The sequence below is a fragment of the Agelaius tricolor genome, unplaced genomic scaffold (assembly GCF_023055355.1).
Source record: "Agelaius tricolor isolate 1412-34295 unplaced genomic scaffold, bAgeTri1.0.p SCAF_2, whole genome shotgun sequence".
NCBI classification, from domain to species: domain Eukaryota; kingdom Metazoa; phylum Chordata; class Aves; order Passeriformes; family Icteridae; genus Agelaius; species Agelaius tricolor.
This window is the reverse complement of record NW_027269262.1, coordinates 90,944,520-90,970,205: the sequence shown is the minus strand read 5'-3', so window position 1 is coordinate 90,970,205 and position 25,686 is coordinate 90,944,520. Positions and strand designations below refer to the sequence as shown.

The following is a 25,686-nucleotide window of genomic DNA, read 5'->3' as shown; positions in this document are numbered from 1 at the left end:
GCTTAGGTGTGAAGAGAGAAAAACACTCAATATTTCCAGAAATAATTTCAAAAGTGCCTTAAATTATGGTGCCAGAAGTGCCTTAGAACCCCATGAGCCTCGTTTCATGTGGAGTTGGTCGTGGTTTGGCCGCTTCCTTGCAGACCTGCACAACTCACAGATGCAGACACCCCTGGGCCAACATTGATCCAAACTGGCATTCCCAGCCAGCACAGAGCTCAGCTGCATGGAGAAGTTGGGTCAGATGTGGAGTCAGCCTACCCTGGGCTGCTCACATCACTCACAGCTCAGTGCCAAGGTGGCCCTGCAGTTCGTGGGCACACGATTCCTGGCTCTGCCTGCTCCACTCCCTGCTGCTTGCTGGTAACTGCCTGACTTTGGTAAAAGAAGACACCAATTTGTAAATTAACTCCAAGTTGCATGACTTCAAAAACCTATTTTTGCCTGCTGTGTAGCTTGCAGTACAGAGCATGGGGTGTATTCTTCAGTTCAAAGCACCTGAAATAAAAGTGTGAGCAGTGCCATAGCTCAGCAGACTGGTTTCATATGAGATACTTTTCCATATCCCATGGGACAACTGAGGACATGTAATGGGAGTAAAGAGCCTGCTTGGAAGCAGTGGAGGAGAACATGGGGTAGACGGATCCAAACCAGGTTCAGCTTTGGGGAGATGCCTTTGGGGAGGTGCCCATGATCTGCACCACCACCCAGCCATGGCAGCAAGGTGGCCTGGGCTGAAACCATGCCAAGGGTTGTACTCACAGGAGGAGGCTTTAGCTGGTGCCTGAAATAGGAGACTCTTCAAGCCAGGTCTCATAAGCTCTTGGAGATCTATTTCACAGCCAAGATAGCTCAGATACCTTAGAAGGCATAAAATCAGCAGGATGGCTTTTGTGGCAGTGTTGGAAACAAAAAGATTTTAATAAAAGGCAAAATAAGAAACTCTTTACAGAGAAAAACTGATTTAGGTGCAAGAGGCCCTCCTACCCCTGGTAAAACACCTCACAAAAGCAATTTGTTTCTTTGTTCTCTTCTTTTTCTAGTAAATTGCCCAGGTGGGACTTTTTGGCTCTTGTCCAATTAGCTATCCTTAAATTTGAGGTGAAGCCCCCTGGGTCTTATGAGATGTCTTTTCACTTAATCGAGGAGAGAAACTTCTAAGCTTATTTCCTTTTTAAGGGGACAGAAGATAGTTTTGTCACTTTGTCAACATTCCTATAGTCATGGGTCTGCCCCAAAGCCTGTGGAGCCCCATCTTATTTACCAGCACAAGTGTAGGCTCCCTTTCCATATCCCCCACAAAATTCCATCCTCTGCTCTTCGCTGTCTCACCGCAGCTGTGCCACCCCTGGCTTGGGGCTGTGGGAGCTGATGGAAAGCAGCCAGGAGGAAGGAGGAGGCTTTGCTGCTCAGCAGACCCCCTCTGTTTGCTTGCAGGTGTCGATCAGGCTGGATGGGGAGAACAAGGCTCTGGAGTACAACGCCGTGGGGCTCACCAGGGACGCCGTCAGGGTGGTGTTCCGGAACGCGCGCGTCAGCGACCTCTTCGACCGCGGCTGGCACAAAATTGCCCTCAGCATCCAGGCCAAGGCTGTCTCCCTGTACATAGACTGCAAGCTGGTGCAGGTGCTGCCCATTGAGGACAGGGAGAACATTGACATTCAAGGAAAGACTGTGATTGGCAAACGCTTGTATGACAGCGTCCCCATTGATGTAAGTACTGCGTGTTATAAATGATCAAATCGGTAGCCAAATTTATGAAAAATTTAACAAAGATTTATTAGATCAATAACAAAAATAGAAATTTTGAAAAAAAGGAAAAATTACCACAGCCAAGACAGCGTCAGTCCCGGGAACAGCTCTGGGTGACCTAGGATTCTGGCTGAGAGAGAGACAGCATTTCCCCAGAGGTACACCCCGAGTGCTTCCAGTGGCCAGCTTCTATACAGTTTATTCTGCCTGGGGCAGGGATGACCACATATTTCTTTGTGTTCCTTCTCATGTATATATTGAATCTATACAGATGTAGAAACAGACAAAGGTGAGCTCAGAGATGCAGACAAATGTCTGAGTGTCCAGGCAGAAGATGCATTCACATGTACTGGTTTCTGAGTACCATGATGAAGTAATGTCCAGGTGTATGTCTTGTGAGCTCCTCGAGACATTCCATTCCAGGAAAGTCCAGATGCTATCTCCCAAATGTTGGAGCCAGAGGAAATTCCCCATAACAGCCAGGTACCAGTCCATTCATACAGCAACAGATCTGTCTGGGAACTGGTTAAAATAAGAATAGAACTCTGTTCCCAGCCAGAGTGGTCAGAAACATACCTTTGGATCTTTCCAATATTTTATACACATATATATCTACTTCTATAGCACGAATTATCTCTACCATATACTGCATGCACATGCTCGTTAGAGCTGGTAGAACGTTCAGCTTTGGGTTTGCAGCCTGTGAATGAGGGGGGTTATGTTGTAATTGACCCTTTTCCTGAGGCAGCATTGCTGAAATGTTACCAGTGTTACATAGCTAAGACAGATTGGCACCTTATGATGCACAGGAATTACTGTATTCTTATGTGATACTATATCTCCAAAATAAGGATTAAAAATGAGAAATTTATTTAATATTTTTGTCTAGTCACAGAATGTGCTACAGTTAGAAGCAAAGACAAAATTGAACACAAATATCATCAAACTGTGTACTGACCTACACAGAAAAGTCTTCATCTGATCTTGGCATTATGAATGTTTCCACAGGTGATAAAAAGAGATGGAGGAAAAAAGAAAACTTGTTAACTCAAAAGACTTGTGATATATTCTCCATTCCTCAGATATTAAATGACCCTTAGTACAAATGAACCAAAGTCAAGACACACAGGCTGATTGTCCAGCAGCAGTGTTACCCTGGTATAATTTATGTGTGATAGTTTGGTATTTCAGACTTGTATAATCTTTCTTGGCTGTGCAAAATGGATGGAACGTGCATATCAAATGTGCTCATAGCATTTCTCACACAGGAATAAATGGTCAGAAGATGCAAGGCACAACAGGAGGAAAATAGACTTTGTGTCTGGATGAAATTCTAGGAAGGATAGACATGGCCAGGATATGTCTTCTCAGACAGAAGTTTGGCCAGAACATTGGGATTTGCATGAAAACCTGGACCAGAATTTGAATAGGCATTTTCAGGGTCCTATTATCTCAGCTCCTGTAGCATGCTGAGGTATTGGTCTATTATTGATGGGGAGAGATAGAAATTGACTACAGGATCCATAGAACCGCTCTGAAGTTTGCACCATCTGGTTTTTGTTTGTGTTTGCCTGCCCTGTTTGTGTCCGAGCAAAAGGACACAGGGTCTTTAATAATTCACTGTGTCTGAGAGTGCTGCCTCCCTTTGTCTCCCAGTTTGATCTCCAGAGGATGGTGATTTACTGCGACTCCCGGCACGCTGAGCTGGAGACCTGCTGCGACATTCCCTCTGGACCAGTAAGCTCCTTTTTGTCATTCATTCATTCTCACATGAACACTCTTCACTGAAATCTATTACATAAACCAGGGAATATGTGGCAGTGTGGGATTATAATTTTTGTTTAATAAGGGTGATTGAAACCTCACTGTGTAATTGGCAGTGTAGCAGCTCCAGAGGAGGGCAACTGCAGAGGGATGAGTATGAGGAATTTGAAGTTTCCAAGTTCCTCTTTTCTTGTCAAACTGTCAGGGGAAACAAAACCCCAAAGTGATGATAGAACAACAGAAATGCAGCATGAAATATTCAACATGTTTCCCACTGGTTTTATTTGGAAACAGCTAAAAACAGTGCCAGTTGCAGTTTATTTTCCTGTGCCCAACTCTCACTAGAAACTTCCACCCTCCTATCACTCTTCTCCCCTCAGTCTTGGTTAAAGAGGTTCATTGTTCATTTTGCCTCATTTTCCCCTATTGCTTGGATGAATGGCTTTTGTGGGATTTCATTCCTCAAGAGGACACATTTGGCTGTGTGTTACACAGTGGTGCCTGTGGGATTTGTCTAAAGTGGGTGGGAGGGGAAACTTTGCAGCATTAAAGGCTTTGTCCTGACCTTGGGTGTCTGGGTGCAGTGCCAGGTCACGGTCCTGACAGAAGCACCTCCCCTGGAAGTGAGACCCACTGTTGGCAGTGAGCAAGTTGGACATCTCAAGATTTTCAACTGCTCTTGTCCTCCTGGACAAAAGGTGAGTCCTGAGAGGAGTGTGTTTCATTTGGGGCGTCTATAGAGGTAAAGGAAGTTTCCCCTGGTGCTTTCTCTTTACCTAATTCAGTGATTCTGGTCATGCTGGTAGTCCTGGTAACAACACTGAAATAAAGTGATTTTTCTTATCCAGCTCAGTTATGTGTATCCTTCTTCAAATAAAATAGATTATGAAGGTAAATGTGGCCACACTGAAAAAAATCTCATGGCTTTTAAAATCAATGTTCTTGCTTTCTCTGGCTCTGACCAGGATCTCTGAGGAACCAGCTTGATTGTCATTGCTCCTGAGGGCATCTCAGCTTTATTATCTTCTCTGCTTAAACCTGAAAATATTTTTGTTGTCCTCCTGTCCTCCTAGGATCAAGCCCCATGCTTGAATATAAAATGAGAAGATAAGTTTGATTAATTGTGTCTTTTTTGTCTCAGGGGGAGAGGGGTCCACTTGGCTTTGAAGGTCCCAAAGGTCAAAAGGTCAGTAATTTGTGCTAGTTCATTTGGTTAATAAAAACAGCAACAGTGAAACAATTTCAGAGTAAATTGAGGATTTGAAGATTGTGAGAAATGAGAGTCAATTTAGTATATGATTAAGTTCAGACAGTTTTGGATGAGCCTGGGACTGCAGAAGTTTTTTGTGATCTTTTATCTTTAATTTACGCTTGCATTTAGGCTTCTCTTTTGCTGCTTTATGTCATTCTTAGAGTAAATGTGTTGCAAAATCCTTTCCTGCATCTTCTAAACTGTCATTTTTGCAAGTTACTGTTATTAACTAGGTCATGCACAGCTTCCATGGCAGGTCACCTGGAAACAGAGGTGCTGCTGCCATGCTGTGCCTTTCTCAGCAGTAACACACATGCATAGTTGAGGTAGCAGCCTTCCAGTCACACTTCAGAAAGTTTCTTGAGACTAGGGGTAAAGGATCAGTCTCAATCTTTTATCCTTAGCAAGACTGCCTGAGTCATGGTGTTAAATATAGGCCACTTCCCTCAGTACTCTTCTTCCCGGATAAAAGGGTAGGAGAGTGGTTGTGATGTCTGCTTCAAGTTTCACAGTGCAGCCTTTGCATTACCCTGCCTGTTCTGCAGGCCTCTCTGATATACACGTGTGTGCATTCAGCACAAACACATTTTCCTTCTGTGCCTGGTTACAGAGAGAGCCATGAGACAGTAGACTTAGAGGGAGCACTTGTACAGGAAGAAAACCGAGAGTCACAACGTGGCTGGAGAGGTCAAAGTTGGAGGTGTTGGTGGTTCCCAGTTTTACTATCTGTGAAAAGATGTTTGTGGGGAAAGTTATATTCAAAACTATTTCCATCTGAATTGCTTCTGCAAATGGAGTGACTGAATTTATACCTGTTGGGTGAATAACTGGGTTGCATCCCATCAAAAGTCACTCAGTTATTATGAAAGGAATAATCTCTGGGTTTTGGAGGGTCAAACATCTTCAGAGATGTGCTGTCTTTTGGCAAAGCTTGGTCTGCTGTCTGCAGAGAGAAGTTTTGGAGATAGGAATATCCCTTTTGGAGGCTGGAATGAAAGAACATGGGCTCATTACTGCTCAAATGTGCCTGTGCAGACAAAGCTTCCTTATGCCTCCATGTATATGCATATATAGGAGCTTTCTATTTTAATCCATGACAGCTTAAATAGTGATGGGCTATTTTAAGGAACAGCAAAGCCATGACTGTTGTGAGGAGGTTGCAGAAAAGACAATGGTGATAATGATAAAAGGGCCCTGCAGCAAGATCCCTTTGTCTTCCCCTGCTTTGCCAAGGTCTGAGGGTGCCTCAGTGTGTCCCATGGGTCAGTACTGGGGTGCAGGACACACTGGTGGGATACAGAGGGGTGTGTCTACAAGCACAGCATCAGAGGTTTTCTGGAACAGACCCCAAGAGGACTGCCCCACTCCTGCAGATGGGAGTGACTTTTCCCTGGCTGTAGTGGTTTGGGACCTGTACACAGACAAGGCAGGACTGTATCACAGTCTCAAGGACCTGGGGATGATGCCATTTAAATATAGGATCTAACAATTTACTATAAATATTATGATTTGAGACAAATTATTTAGCTTCTCTATCTGCTAAATAAGGCAAGTTGTATGTTTATCTCCCATCTTGCAAAGATGTTGAGATTCAGTAACAAATACCACTCTTGACAGCAGTTCTTACATTGCTATTGCCAAGGACCAGCTTGTCACAGTCCTTGCTCTATGTTCAAGAATGAATTTTAGCTCTCCTCCTCTCTCCCTGCAACATTACTGAGCTACCTGGGCTAAAATCCTGCCCTGGGCAAGGAGTTCAGTGCTTATTTGCAGCTTGCCAACATTACCACCTGGTATTAGAGAAAGATGAGAATAATGTGATTTTGATCTTCTCTAAGCTTCCAAAGGCTGGGAGAAGCAGGAGAGCTTGCAGTTATCAAAAAAAAAGTGGAAAATATTTCTGGGAGATAAACATCTCTGCCTCAATGACCCACACTGCCAAAGTGAGGGTAATGCATGGAGACACAGCTGATGTGTTTTGGAATGAGATATGGTAAAGAATTGTATTGGGAAATAGCTAGGCAGGAGATAGCTGTGGCAGAACTGGCTAATATGTCTGACGCTGGGTCCTATTGATAAATTTTAGATGCTAATGACAGCCCAGTCTGATTTATTTTCCTTCCACAGTTCCTCTGCAGGCTGTGTTGTTTGCAGGCAGCCAGGATGGCTGGTTGGGGCACTGGGCTGATTATCAACAGGCTGCTTCTCTCTTCCAGCACTGCTATTGATCCAAGTGTAGACAAAATCCTTGCTCTGTGAGATGTGGTTTTATCCACAAAGGAATTACAAGTCTTACCTGCCATTGTGAAGTTTGTGAAGTCCAGTTTATTAGACAAGCTCTAGCAGAATGTATATTTTCCTCCAAATTAGAAAGTGACTTAAAAGAGATGGTCACATAAAAATTTTTGTGAATTTTACCACAGCCTTCTTAATTGACCATGACATAGTTTTTGTACATATGGTAATTGTTCTGTGAGTTTTCTTTCTTTCAGCAAAAAACAAAGCAGAAAGGTTAAAGAAAGAAACTTTCATATTTCCTGTGCTTTCAAAAGCATTTCTTTACCTGGGAAAAAGAAAATATGATCCTAGCAAATGTTTTCAGTTCCTGGTTCTGCTAAGCACTTTTTTTTGAGGGGGCATAGATCAGGATAAATTCAATAGAGATACAAAATTAAATGCTGTTGTCGTCCATGTGGGGAGATTTGGGGAGAGCAGGGGCCATCAGACTTATGGATGTTCTGGTACTGGAGGGTCCTGCTCCATGTCTGAGAGTTTTCCAGCTTGATTTTAAGTCTGTACTGAAGTTAGAGTGCACAAATAGGTGAGCACATTGCATGTGTAAGTGAGAGATGGGGTGCTCAGCACAGCACGTTTCTGGTTTGGACATTTTGGGTGAGAATCTGGGCAGAGTGTGTGGGCAGAGCCCTCTGCTCCCCAGCAGCTCCCAGTGCTAGAGGGATTGAAGGAACTGGTGCCAGCACAGCACACAGCCTTGAACTAGTCCAAGTAGTGGATGTATCCTCCACTGGTCTCCTTCCTGTAGTTGAGACTGCAGAGCTTTGTGTGAAAATGATTTACGAGTATTTTTTCTGCACTCATTGGGTCTGGCACCATTTTAAGTTCTGTATCTGATAAATATTTATGAAATTTTGGATCTTCTTTGGTTCTTTATCCCCTTTACTCCTGTCCTTTTTAGGAGAAAAGTGAAGAGAAAGTTTTGCTTGGTTTTTGATTGACCATTTTTCTCTTTTCCTCCCTATGTATGTCTTTCTCCAGTTATAACTTTTCCAACCATCATAACTTGTATCTTTCCAATTGTCTCTTTTCTATGTTACTTTCCCTCTCTCCCATTGAAACAAGCAGGAATAATGACTGTGTGTGCTGCACACTTGTGGGAGGGAAAAGAAAGGTTAGCTGATTCTGAAAATTTAGTGTGACTGAAAACAAGGGGTTTGGATTACAAAAAAAAAAAGCAGCTCTAAAATCTTAACAATATTTTCAGGTTATTTTTTGCACATTTTTGGCATGTACCCTCGAGGTTTTCTGCAAAGCACCTTTGCAAATATTTCCTCTCTTAATAAAAAATAAGGGCATTTGAAGTACTTCCCAGGAGAAAACTCTCTGCCCTGCCAGTGCACTCCAAAGGCTTCTACCAGTATTTTCATACGAAAAATAAAAGAGAAAATCAATCTGAAAACTAGAATGTTTTCAAGACAGGCAATTAGGTACACCCAGTCTTTAGGGCAGGAGCTGAAATCTTGGCTGTAGAGACTGGTGAAACCAAAAGTGTCCATTATTTCAGTCAAACCCTTGTTGCATCACTTTCCTTCTATTTCTAAGAAAGGAATGAATTAACTATATGATATTAACACATTTTCTGTTTCAAGGGAGAAAGAGGCATCCCAGGGCTTCCTGGACTCCGAGGAGAAAAAGGAGAGTCAGTAAGTAAGAAATACCCAATGATTTTGCTAAAGGAGGTGAAAATGTGAGGAGCTGTTTTCTCCTTCATGGTGAGAAGGTGCTCACAATGTTGAGTGCCCTGGTCAAAGCTGTTCCCTCTGCTGGACCTGAATCCCAGGAGGAACCTGATCTCTCTGGCACTCACTGGCCTCTCTTGGAGAGGGGCAGATGGAAGTTTCATCCCTGGGTACAGCTGATAACTGACTTAATATTGACCTTCTAATTAAATATGTAGCTTGGATGCACTTACCACAGCTGCACGTCTGCTGGGGGACAATATGAGACAACTGAACACAAAGAAGATGCAAATCTCTCTTGACTTTTTACATTCAGATGACCAGGATACAGCCTCCCACAGCTGTAATTAATGCAAATGCCAGGCTGAGATTTTAGGCAAAAAAATCTTTAACCCCATGCAAAATTCATTCCAGTAAGTGTTGTTGGCAACTTTGCTTTTGGAAATGTAACATCATGCTCTTCCATGAATAAAAAATAAGATGTTTTTATGGCTGCAGTAGGAGAATTTGGGATAAGTTTTTAGTTTAATTTGTCACTGAATTATTATGCCTAAAGAAAATTGCTTTCCCTATAGTAGTTTTGAAGTGACTTGTATCTCTCTATATAAAGAGAGATAGATCTTGGATGCATAACAAGGAAACTATGAAATATGTATCTGTAGTGTTGTTTGATACCCTTGTTCTCAAATTTACATTTCCCTCTCTTTTTTTTTTTTTTTTTTCTTCATTTCTAGGGCAAAGCCTATGGCATAGGAGAGAAAGGAGAAAAGGTAAGATCTAATCCTTCACTGGTCCAACAAATGAGTTGCCTGCTGTAGTTCAGAGGTTGCTTTTGGAGTGCATAGGATACAAAAGATGTGACACAGTTGGATCTTTGTAGGGAACCTTTATGCCTCCTTCTGCAGACAAGCTTTTGAGTGTTCATGGCTTTCTCCCCTTTGTGTTCTTTGAGTTTCTTTGTGCATTGAGCATGGAAAATCTGATCAAATTGAAATCATAATCTTCCCTTTGTATAAGCAGCAGTGAGTTCGTGGAGGATAATGCACAAAAGAAATTGGCTGGAAGGATGAAAAACAGAAAGAAAGCATAATTTTGAGTTTATTGAATTTTTCAGCAGGATTAAATGTGGCTTATGAGAAGTCTGTCATAGTCTTTCTTCCAATTGGATCTTTTCATTAATAAACTGAATGAAAAAGCTGAATATTTTTTTACTTCAAATATTAGGCAGGACAGAGTAATAAGACTTGGAGGGTAAAACTGAGGATACGGAATAACCACTGAAAATTTCTGTGTTATCTATCTTGATAAACTCTTTCATTGGTGATCAACAGTGGGAAACGTGTAGCAGGACTGGATCAATTTGCATTTTAAAATGATGGTGATTTCAAGGCAATTTTGGATACAAACTTTCTATTCTGCATCAAAAAAAAAAGTCTGGATGCGTAGACTTCAGAAGAGAATTAGCTCTTTCTGTCTGTAGCTCTTTGTCACACCTGGTTGAGGGTGTTTTCCTTATGATCAAAATGAAATTTCAAGTTGCAAGGAACAATGGAAAAAGATTGACAGGATAGGAGACGAACATATTAAGAAAGAAATCAAGGTTCGTATTGAAAGTGAGATTAAGAATCTGTTGAGATGTTTTTCAGGGAATCTGTGGCTACTCAATTGCTCAGAGAATTCCAAATATTGGATTGTGATTGGAAAGAGCGAATACTGCACTAGAGAGAACATGGCATTTATGCCCATTGCAGCTTCTCATTTGCTCTTTCTATGGTTATGATATATTGATTGTATATAGTGGTAATTCATCATGTGAAATTACAATCGAAATGCCAGTTGCTCATGGCAGGAAATTTTATTGAGCCAGGCTAGAAACATGGGGGCCATAAAAACCACATCTCTGCATTCATTTTCCTGCAGTCCTCCCACTGACAGACACCATTTAGCCTTTGAGACTCAGGATTCAGCCTTTGGAAACCAGCTCGTGTTTGTCAGGTGGTGAGAGCCAGCAGTGTGGTGGGAAACACAATGTTTATGGTACTAGTTGTGCTGTAGTTGAAACAAGTTCTTCTTGTTTTATGTTTTGAAACTCTGCAGAAAAATGTCAGAAAATATAATTCCATCTGTATTATTTTCATGCATAGACAAATAGGTTTGCAGGTCTGGAGGGGGAAAAGTAGAGAGATGTCACAGTAGGTGCAGAGTTTCTTCAGCTGGAGTAGCCAAACAGCATTGAGTGCCCAAAGAAATGTGTAGGCTTGGAGGATGCTGAGTTTATGGTCAGCTTGTTGTGTTTATTTGGTACCTCTGCCAGCTGAGGCAGCTTGTTCTCATCTGTTAAGGGAGGGTTTATGGGACCCAGGGTGTTTGTGGCCCATGTGCACCCAGGGCTCAGTGTCAGTGCTGTTCCTGACGCAGGGCAAAGATTTATCAGCTGTATGTTGCTGGCTCGATTAAAAAGAAAGCCTCAGGATATAGAATCATAAAATCATAGACTATCTCAGGTTGGAAGGAATCCATATGGATCATCTAATTCAACTCCCTGCTCCATCCAGGACTACTTAAACTAAACTGTGTAACAAGAGCACAATCCAGATGCTTCTTGAGCTCTGACAGGCTTGGTGCCTTGACCACGTCCCTGCACAGTCTGTTCCAGTGCCCAAGAAATAGCCAGAACCACAGGGAGCAGGGCTGCAAGTGCCTGCAATGCCAGTTACCATCAAAGTAGAATAACCTATGAAATGAAAACCTTCCCAGAGAGGAGAACACCTGGAAGGAGAGGATTCAGGTGTTTCCTTTGTTTGCCTGATGCTCCACAATGGCTGCACGAGCAGGAATTCTTGTTTCTTTCTCACTTTGGCTGTGACAGGTTTGTTTCCTTGATTTATGTGGGTATGAGCCAGTGCTGGAAGGCTGGATCAGAGATGCTGGACTTTGCTAACAGCTGCAGTCTGTGTGGTTGTTGCCATGCATGTGCTGTGGGATCCTTTAAAAGGATGAGGCTCACATCCTAAATGTTGGTGGAACAAAGTGGTCTCACCTTTGCAAAGACCAAGATGACAAGATTAAAATCACCCCCTTATTACAGTCTTGCTCTCCAGCTGTGCCAGTGCCAAACACCTGTCAGACCATGCTGTTGCCAAGTGCTGTTTGTATGGCATTTATGTGAGGTCTGAGGCATTTGTCAGAGGGAAAATCCTGTGCTTTTTCAGAAGGACAGGAGAGGTACTGGCCTTCCTTCTGCAGGTCATCACCTTGGTTATATCACCAAGTTAAAGCCAAAAGGATGCTTGTATTAGCATATATAACATGTCAAGCACATCATTAGTGGCAAACCCCGAGATAATAGCAGCTGTGGCTGAAAACCTAATTCGTGTTGACATGAGGACTTGTGTAACTTTTATACCCAGGAAACTCATGGTTCAAGCAGCAGCCTGGCATGTTCTGCCAGGCCTAAGTAGCTCAGAATGATGGAGGATGTTTGGTTTTTTCTTTTTTTGATACAGAAACATGCATATGCAGCCAAGTTATTGTGCACAGATATTAAAAAAAAGAAAATACCATAATGCATCTACAGGTGCCCTCATAAACCACTCTCAAGTGGATTTCCTGGAGAGGTGGGATTCACCTATTTCTGCTCTGTATTGGATCTTAAATTTCCATTATTGACTGGTATCTTTCAGCCCTTGGAGTTATTAATCCCTTTCACATGAGATGTAGTCTGTCATATTTCTGCTCATAAATCTGTGTCCCTTTACTGTGTGTTAATTCACTTTTGCAAATGCTTCTGTTGTTGAACTGATGATTATATGTGGGTAAATATCCAATTCTGTAACCTCATCACCATGAAAGGGAATGCTTTAGCTTTATTCTGGAGGTTATTCAAGTGGCTATCTGCTAAACCAGATGGGCTGATTCTGGAAGGGTTATAACTCACATCTCAAATCCCTATTGATTCAAGAGGAGCAGGGGCAGGAGAGGAGTGAGGGCAGCAGCAGCAGCTGGAGAGCATTTCTGAGGACCATTCAAGCAAAAGGGGGTTTCAGTAACTCGATCAAAGTCAGAGAATTCATGTCTGACAAGGGAGGTTCTGTAGAGCATGAGGTCTGCATTCCTGGGGCACAGCCATCCACATCACGAGCCAGCCCTTCTAATGCCTCCATGCAAAATGTAACGGGGAGGCTCTCAGAAACTTCTGCCTTTGTCTTGCAAAGGACTGAGCATTATGCAGTGGCATTGAGACACCCTTCCAGCATCCCAAAGGCCAAGAGCAGTGAAAAGGTTCTGCAGGCAGGAAGGTGCTTGGAAATGTGATCACTTTTGGGGGAATAAGACAAAAATCTGTCAAACTTTGAGTGGTATGGAGATATTAGTGGGAAATTATTTTTCACCCTTTCTTCTGTTGTAAAACTGAAGGGAAGGCAAACCAAGCTACCTGATAGCAAGTTTAAAATGAACAAAATGAAGTTGCTTTTCATCCAGCAGGTATTGAAACACCTCTTTGCAGACTGTTCTGGAGGTTAAAATGTTGTTTGAAACAGTGCATATGAGTTAATTAGAGAGAGACATCTGTAAACCTCTAGTGAGTACAAAGACATTCTCTGCTTCAGGATGTCAGTGGAGCTCTGCAAAATGTAATTGGTGACAGGACAGAAGGTTTGAGAAGTCTCTCCTGAGGAGAACTGAGGCAGATGGGCAGGAACTCACTGCACCTTTGTCCTGACTGCTGATAGCTATTCTTAGACTTTTGTATAACTCTTGAATATTCCTAACACCTTTGTTGTCCAGAAGGGGACAGAAATTTCCATAGTTTGTTCAGGGCTTAGACCAACACTATTCACACCTGTTGAAGAAGAGCAGAAAGCATGAAAAAGGTGTCATGAAACAAGTAGATCAAGTGATCACTACCATGATTTTTCCACAGGAAACCAATTAATCAGAGGAAAAAACCCAAAGCATGAGCACCCATCTTTTGCAGAGGTGGTGGATGAAGGTTTCATTATGTTTTACACTGGGACTTCCCTCACTAATGAGTTTCTAAGAGTATCCAGGCTTTCCTTTTGTGCTTTATCTGCTTTCCTTCATGATAATAATCACACAGGCAGCAATGAATATGAGAAACAACTTTAGTAGATGAAGTCTATATTCTCCTAGCAATTTTTTTTTCATGCTAATGACTCTGATAAAAACGCAGAAGGACTATTATAGTATTTCTAAGGAGAATAAAATCTCTGAAGTGGCTTGGCTTATTAGAGATGCAGTGACTGCAAGGCCAAGCATAGAAAAGAAAAGCAGGCAGATAGTTCAGGCTCTGGGCTAGACTGTGGCACATCCAGACTTGGAGCTTGGCTCTAATGACCTTGAGCAGAGCAGCTAGTTTTTGTTCCCCCAAAATTAAGCTGAAGAGCCTATTTTCCTCCAGGTCTGTATATCTTGTCCACTAGATCCTTCTAACAGAGGCTTTGCTTCCCCTTCCCTTCTCTTCCAAATTGGAGTCATTGCCATTTTTAGGGCTTCTGGAAAAGCTGAGGAAATCTGCTTGTTAGATACAGTGTCTCCACACACAGCCCTGTGCTCTGTCTGCCCAGAGGCAGCTGAATATACCAAAGGCCTGACCTGAAAGCCCTGTTGCTTTTTTACCCCTGTGCTGTGCTGTCAGCAGGACTTACCAAATTAGCACGAGCACTGTGCCTTTAGATCAGGGCTGGCCAGCATCCAGCAACCTGGGACACAAGAAAATGAGTGCAATTCTACCTGCAAAAAGTGCTGCAGGCTGGTTCAATGGAGAATGAGAGCTTTCATCTGGGTATTTTTAAGGGATGCATTTCAGGACCAGGAGGATGGTGTGTGTGATTTACTGGCAGGTGAAGCTCACGCTGGCAGGTAAGGCTCAGGCTGGCAATGATAATTTAGATCCAAGGGCCAGAGGTGAAAGCTTGAAAACAGCTTCAGTACAAAGGAGGGGAAGCAACTAGCTTGAACTTCTAATAGCAGGATGTGTTGTCTGAGCTGTTAAATGATGTGGGACCTAAGCCTACATGAACCAAGAAATAGTCCTTATTCCTGCAACTTCCAAATAAAGCTGATTAGCACTTCAAGAGAAATATGTGTCCTTTTCATTGCTGAAACGGTGAGCCCAGTGCAGGGAAGATGCCCCAGTGAGGTTACAGACCTTGCCTGGGCTGCTGTGGTGTTCAGGTGGTGTCCCCAAGTCCCCAAACTCACCAATGCCACCCAGTTTACCCAGGTCTGGAGAGCTGAAGGGTTTCCCCAGAGAGGCTAAGGCAGAAGCAGGCTGCAGGAACCTTGGTACGTCAGCATCCATGCTGGCTCCTTCAGTGAGCACTTCTTGACAGTAACAAAATGGGAAAACATCTCCAAGTTTAGGGATAATATTGAGTTGAAATTTGAAGACAAAACAAAACCCCAGTGCTCTGTCACTGATGTTCCCTGGAGACAGCAGCTATGGAAATGTTGCCTCCTCAGGGCTGAGTTCTCATGTTCTTAGTGCTCAGGTCTTCTTATTTTATTGCAGAATAAAACTGACCTGGTAAGGCAAAGTGAAAGCACAATCTGCAGGGATTTTTTACATATATGTTTTGGGGGTTTTTTTGGTTTGGTTTTTTTTTTTTTTTTTTTTTTTTGGTGCTGAAACTGTTCTTTGGCTCAGGAACTATTCTTAGCTACTGAGTACTGGTTAAGAGCACTTAACCTCTCTGTCCAGCACTTAAACATCTGTATAATAATACCTCATCTACTTCATAAGGCTGTCATGCAGTTCACTGGAGTTTTTCATATCTGTGATTTCTTCTCAGAATCCTCATATTAAAAGATGAGTTCTAGTAAAGTTACTATCTGCCTTCCTCAGTGTGTTCTGAATCCTATTGTGTATATGGCCAATTTTGGTCTGCATGCTGAGTATTTTTGTGTCCTCTTAACTGTAGTTAAAGCACATTCTGCAGAGCTAAATAACCATGGTTTGATGGAGTTCTTTTTAACCATAATTAGAGGGTTTTAGATAAATTCTGTGGGTTTCTGTGACCCAGAATAACAGCTGCAGATTGCAATAAACAACTCAAAGTCAGCTCTCATACTTATTGTAATTGTGACAGCTTAATTCTCAGCAGTGTAAGAGTGCTAGTAACTTTGTTCCCTTTTTTTTTTCCCTTACATAAACTTAGAAAACATGCATTTCTTTTCAGCATTACCCCCTGGCTGGCAGGTACATTGCTGGTATGCAATGACATCTACTGGCAGCCAGAAGTTTGCAAAGTCTCCAATACTTGTTTCTTTGGAGGATTTCTCTGCCAAGATCCACTGGCAGTGAGGAGAGGAAGCATGTGAGAGAGATTTGCCAGCTCCATGTTTCTTCTGAAAATAAACTGGGATTGGGGGGGGGGGGGTGGGGAAAAACCAGATTGTCTTGATTCTGTAATTGATAAATCTTGTTGGAGTGGAGGATGCTCCTGAGAGTGATATTGTAGTGGATAGGTATGGATTATCTGCCTGTTAGGTGGGAAATAAAACAGCTTTCCCAGCAGTCTGGAGCACACCCTCTGAAGTGCAGCTCTAAGCCCAATGAATCACAGAGAGCTGAATCACACAAAGCAAGTTGTTATCACTGGTCTATCAAAGGTACCCTAAGCATTCCCTGCCCTTCTCCCTGCTGGTTAATCTCTCTAGTTAAGCAGATGGGTTTTCCCCTTTCCACTGATCAAAGCTCTTGCTGGGCTGTCTCTGGTTTTGTGATGGCTGAGAAGGTGCAGGTGCCTTGGTCCTGGGTTCCCTGAAGGGGCAGGTAAGGGCAGCTGAGACAGGGCAGCACTGGATTTTATGCTGTTCCTCACTTGCCCAAGTGAAACTCTGGACACCTTTAATTTCCTGTTCTGGGTCTCTCACCCTTTTTCTTAAGCACTACCTTGAGATTTTGTGTCTCCCAAAGCCCACAAGCCCTTCTCTGTCTGGCATTGACAGGAAGATGGTGTTTTGGGTCTCAGATTCTGCTGAGTAATTAATGTACTCATAGTGCTAAGTGCCAGATGAGGAAAATGGGAGGGTTTTTCATGACAAGAGTTTGCTTTCCTGCTGAAGCAGTGTGTGGACCCTTAGTGGTTGTTATTTCAAGGATATCTGATACATTTGGTGTTGGGAGTAGGTTTGAGTCTCTGCAGACTGGGTTTTTTTCTGTCCTTGTCACTGGCTCCAAAGAAGATCTTGACCAGAGCTTTTCCCCTTCCTGTACCTCAATGTCCGAGTAAAATGGGAAGGATCATGACTTTTGTCATAACCTCTGAGATGAAAAAGACCTAGGGAGCAGCACCACTTCATAAAGAAATAGCATAAAATGAAAAAAAATTAGTTTGGGTTGGAAGAGACTTTAAAGATCATCTAGTTCCAAACCCTGTGTCTGACTGGATCAAAGAGATTTATAGCTTTGGCAAAGACTTGACTGAGCAGCCTCAGGTGTGTTTGGCAGTGAACAGCAGTGCATCACTGCAAGTTATAAGCAGGTGGTGATAAGACTTCAGGCAAAGGTTCTCTTCAGTTTGGGTGTGACATTTAAAGAGAGGTGTGGAGAGATGTTGCTCCTAAAGAGCAGTGAGAAGAATGATCAGTGATTTGGCAAATTTACTCAGCAGGGAGAGATTTAAAGGAAGGGACTCTTCAAGGAGGAGAGGAATCATGGACTAGATGATGCAGTTAATCCTGAGGAAAAGCTTTGTACATATTTCAGGGAGGCACCAGAAGATAGACTAAGGGGTGAATGTGGAATATCAGTAGCAGAAGATGGATAAGAGCAGATCAACACCAGAGTTTGGAGTGCTCTGACACATTACTGCTCTGCCCTAATGAGCTCTTCTTGGAGATACTGAAATTGTTAAGGGATACGTGGAGATCTGAAGCATCAGAAACTTCCCAGAAGCAGAGCAAATGGATTTTATAGATTATTCTTGCAAGAAAAAGTATAAACCAGTATGTGTCAAATCCTCCACAAGACCAGAACCATTTTCTGTCTACTTTTTATAGATGAAAGGACTTTAATTTATCAATGCCATGATACATGACTGGAATATTTTTCTGTTTCAGTGAACACTTCCCTCTGGTACTTGGCAAGCTGTTTGTCTGGTCTTGAGTAATGTCAGGTGCTGGTAAGGAGCATCAACTTGTGCTTCAAGGCAAAGAAGTTTCTGGAGCAGAGTTATGTTTTTCATATTTTAAAGTTTCTAGGAAATGTGTCTTTAATTGAAGACCCTCTTGCCCCAACCATGCAAACAAGAAAAAAGGAACTTTTGGGATCTATTAGTCCTACATCTGCAAACCCAACTCATTGTAGCCCAGTATATTTGTCAGGTTATTCCTCTGTGCAGTGGGATTATAGTACTGATTATTTCCAATTATATTTTACCTCCTATTCATTATGTTCAATCATAAGTAGCTCTGCCAAATCTTGACGTTTCTTAATTTGAACATTTCAGCAATTGTTGAATGGGAGTATTTCAAACAGAAGAGCTCCCTCTTGTACATCCCTGTGCTCTCTGCTGCAGAGATGCTTTCCTTAGTGAAATTCTCCACTTGGCTCAGCCTGGGTTGGAGATGAAGCAGAAGTTCAGGAGCTGTCAGGGGTGTCTGACCACCCCAGTCTCTCAGCAATCACCTGTTTAGGGAGTGAAGCAGTGTCATGGTAGGGAAGCAGATAATATGAAGCTGATGGACAGGATTCCAGGCACCAGTGGCAACTTTGAAGTCTTTAGGATGTTTCTGTGTTATTCTGAACTCTACACTGACATGATGATTCATGTGCCACATGAATGAGCTGTGATGACTCTTTTCTCCTTCACTTCCAAGCTTATAGGTGACCATGTGTCAAATTAGCTACAACCCAGATGTTGCTTTGTCTATTTTTATGAAAATCTGGAGCATCAGGTTTCTTGAGAGAAAGATATCTGTTGGAATCTCTGAAAAATGGGGCATCTGCTCTCTCCAGAAGAACCATGGTCATAAAATGGAGGGTCAGAAGAACCCTTCTGGTCTCAGGGGTGGGGGGAGAGGTTCATGACATTCATGATTCAAGGGGTTAGAGAGCTTTTGAAAATAAATATCTCCTGGGAAAGTACCTTTTGGGGACAATTGAATTCTATGTAATGGATTAAATAAAATACTTCATGCATTTGACATATAAAACCCACAAATAGTTATCATTTAGACAGTTGTTTGCACTGGGCTGGATTTCCTGATAGTCCTGCAGAACCTATGACTTCCTCTGACCCCTGTGTATCATGTCCACATTACCATTCTGTTTATTAAATCAGAATATAATATGAAGACCCAGAAGAGAAGATTTCTTTAATTTCTTCCTTCTTCTTTACTTCAGCAAAGTCCAAGTTGAGATGAATGTCTTATTTTATGTGGAAGCAGAAGATCAGGCCAGCTTTGGTGTCAAATTTGCCAGGATATTAACAGGGCTTTAGGGTTATTCAGCAAATACAATCCTGCACCTGGGGACTGGAGAATGGCAGTCAATTTGTGCTGCCTGTCTGGTCAGCAGCTTTTGAAAATTGAGTTAGGTGACATATATCCACTGCAGCTCTGCCTCTCAGTTGATCTGAAGATCATCCCTGGCTTTTAATGAAGCCCTGGTCTTTGCCCTGCCTCTCTAAGAAAAAACCCTCAAAACCACTCCACCTCTAAATTTACAGTACATTTCAATAAAATATTTATTATGTCCTTGGTTGGTTCCCTTGAATGGAGAAACCCTGAAAAGAAAGATATTGCATTCTTCCAGACTGTGAGGTCTCTTGGAAGTGTTCTAAGACATTTGAACCTGAAGACCTCCCTCAACATCTCTTCTATCCTCCCACTTCATGTGACTCATCAAACACTGCTCACAATTCAGTGTGTAATCATGGATCAGCAGTAGGACAGCTACCCATCATCTCCTCATTTATTCTTCATGAACATCAAGCTGCCAAGGTAGATGCAGGCCAAAGAGCCAGGAGAAATAACAGATTTCTGGTTAAGGCACTAACCTGGGTCACAGGGAATCTGGAGTGAGTTTCTGTCTTTGCCCCAGACTCTTGGACCTTTGTCTGTCCTCTCCAGTGTTGCACCTCTCACTGATCACCCTCATGAGGTGACAGCAATATTGCAGTTGCTGTAACCCCCTTCTCATTTCACAGGGATGCTGTGAAGTTAATTAACAAAGGAGAGAGGGGGGGTGTTAATGGTGAAGTGCCACCATTCCACAGTTCAGTTTTACTTCTGTTTCCATCTCATCTTGCCCAGTTGTTTTGTTTATCTTCAAATCTTGATATTTTTTCTCCTACTTTGGCTCTAGACCCCCCAGTTTGTGCCGCTGCCAACATGCTGAGTGTGTCATGCGTGGGGTTCTGCTTGGCAGATGTTTTGCAGGTCTTCCATTGGCATTTTGTGACAGGGTTAGAAATTTTAATTTCATACAGCATTAGAAAAGTGACACTTTTTTAATGTAAAAGTAAGATGTAGACCAGTTTGGAAGATAAATGGAACGTATGGAATTGACCTTAGAATGATCTGTCTTCTGTTGTCTGGTCTGTGTGCTGAAGGAGAGACCAGTGATTTATTTGAATTTGACTGGCAAATGAGAATCTAATCATGTGTTTTGGACTAACTTTTCCCCATTTTATTTTTTTGTTAACTTGCTCTATTTTCATTAACATAGGCCGCAACCCAGAGTTGCAAATAAAATATGTGATTATAGGCCACAGCTGTTCTCCAGTTAGAAGAAATATTTGTAAACTTGGCAGCTGCTTGAGGAGCTGCAAATGGAGGAAAGAAAACCATTTAAATTTGAGTGGATTGCTTAAAAACATCACTGAGGAATTTTTCCTTTATGTGCTTTATGTCTCTCTAGGATCAGGTAATTCTAAATTGTTCTATCTCTACATTTCTCCTTATACCTGCAGATTCCTTCCTTCTCTGTTTTAGGTCTCTTCAGAAAAAAATTATGAGGTTGGATATGGCAAACTCTGCACTAGTTTTCCCACTCTGATGAAATAAATCATCTAGCAATTAAGGTTATTTTTCTGTAATTTCATCATTATCTCTACTCAGACATAGCAGGATCTACATGGGATCTTGTACAGCTTTTTGGCTGTGGTGGAATTAATTTTCTTCATGGTGGCTGGTATGGACCTGTATTTTGGATTTGTGTTGATAATACAGAGATGTTTTTGTTATTGCTGAGTAGGGCCAAGACAGAGAGCCAAGGCCTTTTCTGCTTTTTGTATGGCCACGCTGGGGAGGAAATTTGGGATGTTGGGAAGAGACACAGCCAGAACAGGTGACCCAAAATGACCAGAGGGATATTCCAGACCATGTGACATCAAGCTCAGTGTACAAAATGAGGGGAGGAAGGAGAAAGGAGGGACATTTGCAGTGATGGTGTTTTTGTTCCCAAGTAACCATTACCTGTGATGGGGCCCTGCTCTCCTGGACATGGCAGAACTCCTGCCTGCCATGGGAGGCAGGGATATTTCCCCTTGTTTTGATTTGATTGTGTGCTTGGCTTTCGCTTTCCCCTATTAAATTGTCTTTGTGTCCACCCAAGAGTTTTCCAGCTTTTACCCTTCTGATTCTCTCCCTGATCCCTCTGGTGGGGGAGTGAGTGAGCAGCTGTGTGGGGCTTGGCTGCTGGCTGGGGTTACACCATGGCAAATGTGGATATAATTTGGTCACTGACCATAAACATATGGTATTCCATAAATTGTGGGCTAGTGGGGCTCACTGTAAAACCCAAGTGAGGTGAATTTTTGCATGACCCACAACAAGGTACATGTGCATATGGTAAGTGTGAAGGGATCACTAACCTGGAGCTGGCATGGTCTGGTAAATCCACAGGATGGTGGTGTACCAGGCAGACATCCTTCCTCAAATATAGAAATGGAATAATTCTGCTAACATACTCAAACTAACAAAGGAAGCTCTCAATGGAACCAGAGCGTGTCTGTCCTTACCCAGATCACCTATTTTATTTTTTTTTTTTGGCTGAAGCTGAGAGGAATATTTTTATTCTTCATCACCCAATACTCTGTCTGCAGCAGCTGAGAGTTGCCTGTGCTTTGAAGTTCCTCATCATGTGGCATTTCTTTCAGTCCATTGAGTCTGGACAAACCATGTGCCCATGTGAGCCCTGTTCTGAGAGTCTCTGGAAGAACAGAAGCAGTGGCTACCCCTTGCTTTGTATCCATTGTGAGGCTCTGAATGCTTCCATTCAAAAGTAAATGCAAAGAAATTCAAAATTCTATCCTTTTTACTGAATTCTGGTTAAACTTTTTGTTTTCAGTATGGCTCAGAAAGCCTTCTTAATTTTCTATCTTGCAGAATTGTTATCAGTTCTTTGTGGAATGAAGGATGGAGCTTTTAGAGTGATTTTTCTAGTGCTGTATCCTCAGAGCTTGCAGTATTTCATTTTTTAAGAACTCATTCTCATAAGTATTTCAATTTTAAGAACAAGCCGTTACTGCAAATGCCATACTTGTTACTGCAAAATACCTCACAGGTACCACTACCTGCACATTCAAGTTTTTCTTCACAAAACTATTGACCAAAAAAGCAGAAGGCCACCCCATCTAAAGTGTAAAACTACTCCAGAAAACACAGGCTAAACCTAAGGGAAGATGCCTTAGAAGCTGTAGTCAGTTCCCCTCTTTATCAGTAGCCTCTTCTTTTCCTGGTGCTTCTCATTACCTTCCCAAGTCCTTATTACCTTCCTATTGTGGTTCTGGTGCTTCTCCAGAAAAGGATGGCCTTTGAATTTCAGATATTCATAAAATAGATGGGTGACAATAGGATTGCATGGCATAAACAGCTACGTGTGGTTTCCATGTCACCTCCTGATTCCCATGGTGTTGAAACTGGGAGCGCAGCCAGTCTGGGAACACAGGACTATTTTAACCCCTCTCAGTGGCACAACCAGGTTTGGCTTTTGTGCAGAAAATGTGATGGACTTTTGTTCCCCAGGGCTCAATGCCAACTGCCAGAGCCTACCTGTTGTCCCAATGTGTTTCATCCCAAAGCATTTGCAGAGTCTCTGCCTGGCAGTTAATCCACTACCCTGTGCTCCCTGCCTCTGCTCTTTCTTTTCCATATTTACACAATGCTTGCAATTTTTAATGGTCAAGCAAATGGAACAGGTTTCCCAGGGAAGTTAAGGAACCACTGTCCCTGGAAGTGTTGAAAAAACATGCAGATGTGGTTTGGTGGTGGACTTGGCCATGCTGGGTAAATGGCTGGACTCGACCTGGAAGGTCTTTTCCACCTTTAATGATTCTACTGGAGGTCAGCAGAAGGGACAGAAGCAGGAGCTCTTCTCACTCTGCAGCATTTCCAGTGGTGCTTCCCCAGGGGACGTTAAACCTGTCTCTAGAGTCCGGGTTCTGTGCAATTTTCTCCTTGGAGAAAAACAGGAAAAACTGGTGGATACTCCCCTGTGCTGCATTAATATTTCTGTGAACACCATGCTTCAAACTTATTGGCTGCTCCTAGGATTAATTTGTTCAGCTTTGCCAAGCATTTGCTATTTCATGGCAGGAAAAAAAAAAAGGCAAGAGAAGGAGCTAATTAAGTGGACCTTATGCAAACTCCTTTTACTTTGCATGGGAAAGACACAAATTGTTCTCCTACCTGTGTGACACACTTTGCCATGCAACAACTGTTCCTTCAAGTTATATTGACCTCTCAGAGCAAATTATTTCCTCAAAAATCATGTTTTCTATTTGATGGGTTTTCTATCTCATTAGAGAGCCATTCCAATAGAGCAGAGCTGATTTTTACCACCAGCTGCATTGCAAATTCTGGAGTGCTTTGTGAAGGTTCAGTTAGCAAGAAATATGATTATGAAGACTTTAATTTGCATATACAGGACAGATACTTTTCAGATACTATCTTTTGTTTACCTTTAAGTGCCAAATACACCTATATGTAAATAAGGCTGGATTTTAACACTATCTACTGTCAAAATAGGGAACCTTGCCCTAGGAGTACATCCATCTAAGTCTGCTAGACTAGACTTATGGAAAAAAAGTCAGAAATAAGATTGCTAGTGGCAGAATTTGGCTTGAATTTATTGACATATTTAGGTAGTCCTTATGTGTATGCAGACAACTTGGAAATAAATACATGCATCAACTTCTGAGCCAATTTAATGCTCTTGCAAAAGGATTCTTCTGTGCTAGTGAGTTTTTACAAAAGCAGATGGGGAAAAAGCTCCCAGTCTTTTGTCCTAATGAGAGTAGATAGAATGAAAAAAAAATCCTACATTTGAATTTTTCCAAAATTTTTCATGTCAATTTCCATGCCATTTATTTCAATTAAAAAAAAAAATCCATGGCATTGGGAACTTGGCATTGTAGTAAGTTAGCCATGCCAAACTTCAAGTTCTTGTGCCTTGGAATATGGCAACAGGAGGGTTTCTCAAGGAAGAAATGCTTCAAATCCTTTTTTTTTTAACAAGGGTAGGTCTCTAATCTTTTTCTTAGAAAACTTTTGGTTCTGGATGGTAATTACAAAAAGGAAGGGAACGAATGCACTGGAATAGAAAACTGAAAGTGAACCTGTTCAAATATGGGCAAGTGACAGGTGACTGAGCATTGTTACAGTGAGGGTGAAAAGCTGGACTCAGTTCTCAAGAGATGACAACTGCACTGTCTAAAGTACACAGATATAGCACAGAATGATATGGCATTTGATATGGGGTATTTCTTCCATTGCTGTTGTAGGGTGAAGAAGGCTTTCCTGGCTTCCCTGGACTGAAAGGGGACAAAGGAGAAAAAGTAAGTCAAAGTCTTTATTAATTATACTTTGAAAAGTTTAAGAGTTTATAAGCTGCTGTGGAAGTCTAATGAAAACTGACCCTACTCTAAGTCTTTTGTTTTACTTCTGTATTATATTGTGTCTCATTTTGTGTAAGGAAGGTGCTCAGAACAGGATATTGTAATGTTGTGCTGTTTTTCATCAAAGTGCAGCCAAACGTTTTTAAGTTTTAAAGTTTTATTGATGATGCTCAGCCACATTTCACAAATGTGTGGAGAGCTCAAAGGCATGAGCTTTGACTAAACTTTGTAAAACTCCAAAATACTTAAATGTAATAGAACAGGAGCTCAATGCTAATACACACAGGAACACTAGAGTCTCTTCAATATGAGACACAGAAGGCCAAACATTACTGTGCCTTTACTTGCACTGAACATAAATAACTTTTGGACTGTGGTGGCCTTTAGCTGCTTACTGTGTCATCATTTTAAAAAAACCAAAAATTAAATCCAGCACTGAAATAATTCTGTTGACTAGTATTGACTTTGGACACATTTGTTGGAAATCCCTTAATCAAATTCTCATTTGCAGGAGGAGTTTTAGGAAATTAAACTTTTTCCACCTCTTATAAAACAGCAAATGTTCCAGATCAGGCAAAATGCCTCTCCAAGTAACATACAACAAACCAGCCCTGTACAATCACAGCCTGCAGTGCCCATGTCTGTTTCTCACTTGAGCCTTTTTTTTTATAACACACCTAAGACAAAACTGCTGCAGTGCGAGAAGTGAAAACACTAAGCCAGTTCCTCACTGTGTGTTGGACTTGTCTGTTGTTTGTTCCACTCTCCATTTATTCTTTAAATTGCCAGCTGCAGGCAGAAAACTTGCTTTATTTCCTCATTTGCTGCTGTTCCTGTTAGCTGGGGAGCTGCCAATCTCAGCATATTTAGTTCCATTCATCCTGGTGCATAGGAAGATTTTTAAATGGTAAAATTTTGAATTTAAGTGGTATTTGGCTTTCTGTTTCTTTGTTTTCTACACCTTTGCATATTCACAGCTCTGGGACTCACTTCCCAGTGGCCGGGGTCATTCCTGAGGACTGCTTGAGTATATCAAGGCTTCTTTTCCATTTGCTTTTAGGCTTACTACTTA

The 25,686-nt window shown here is 42.0% G+C and overlaps 1 protein-coding gene across 2 annotated transcripts in view; it reads left to right on the top strand.

Annotated features, from left to right (window-relative positions):
• Positions 1–25,686, top strand: part of COL22A1 (collagen type XXII alpha 1 chain) — a 241,495-nt gene that overhangs the window by 93,445 nt on the left and 122,364 nt on the right. For both annotated transcript variants that reach the window (XM_071421854.1, XM_071421855.1), the window contains 7 exons: positions 1,438–1,713; positions 3,409–3,489; positions 4,101–4,214; positions 4,658–4,702; positions 8,656–8,709; positions 9,480–9,515; positions 24,501–24,554. In XM_071421854.1, the coding sequence (XP_071277955.1) occupies positions 1,438–1,713; positions 3,409–3,489; positions 4,101–4,214; positions 4,658–4,702; positions 8,656–8,709; positions 9,480–9,515; positions 24,501–24,554 (660 nt within the window). The remainder of the gene's footprint in view (positions 1–1,437; positions 1,714–3,408; positions 3,490–4,100; positions 4,215–4,657; positions 4,703–8,655; positions 8,710–9,479; positions 9,516–24,500; positions 24,555–25,686) is intronic.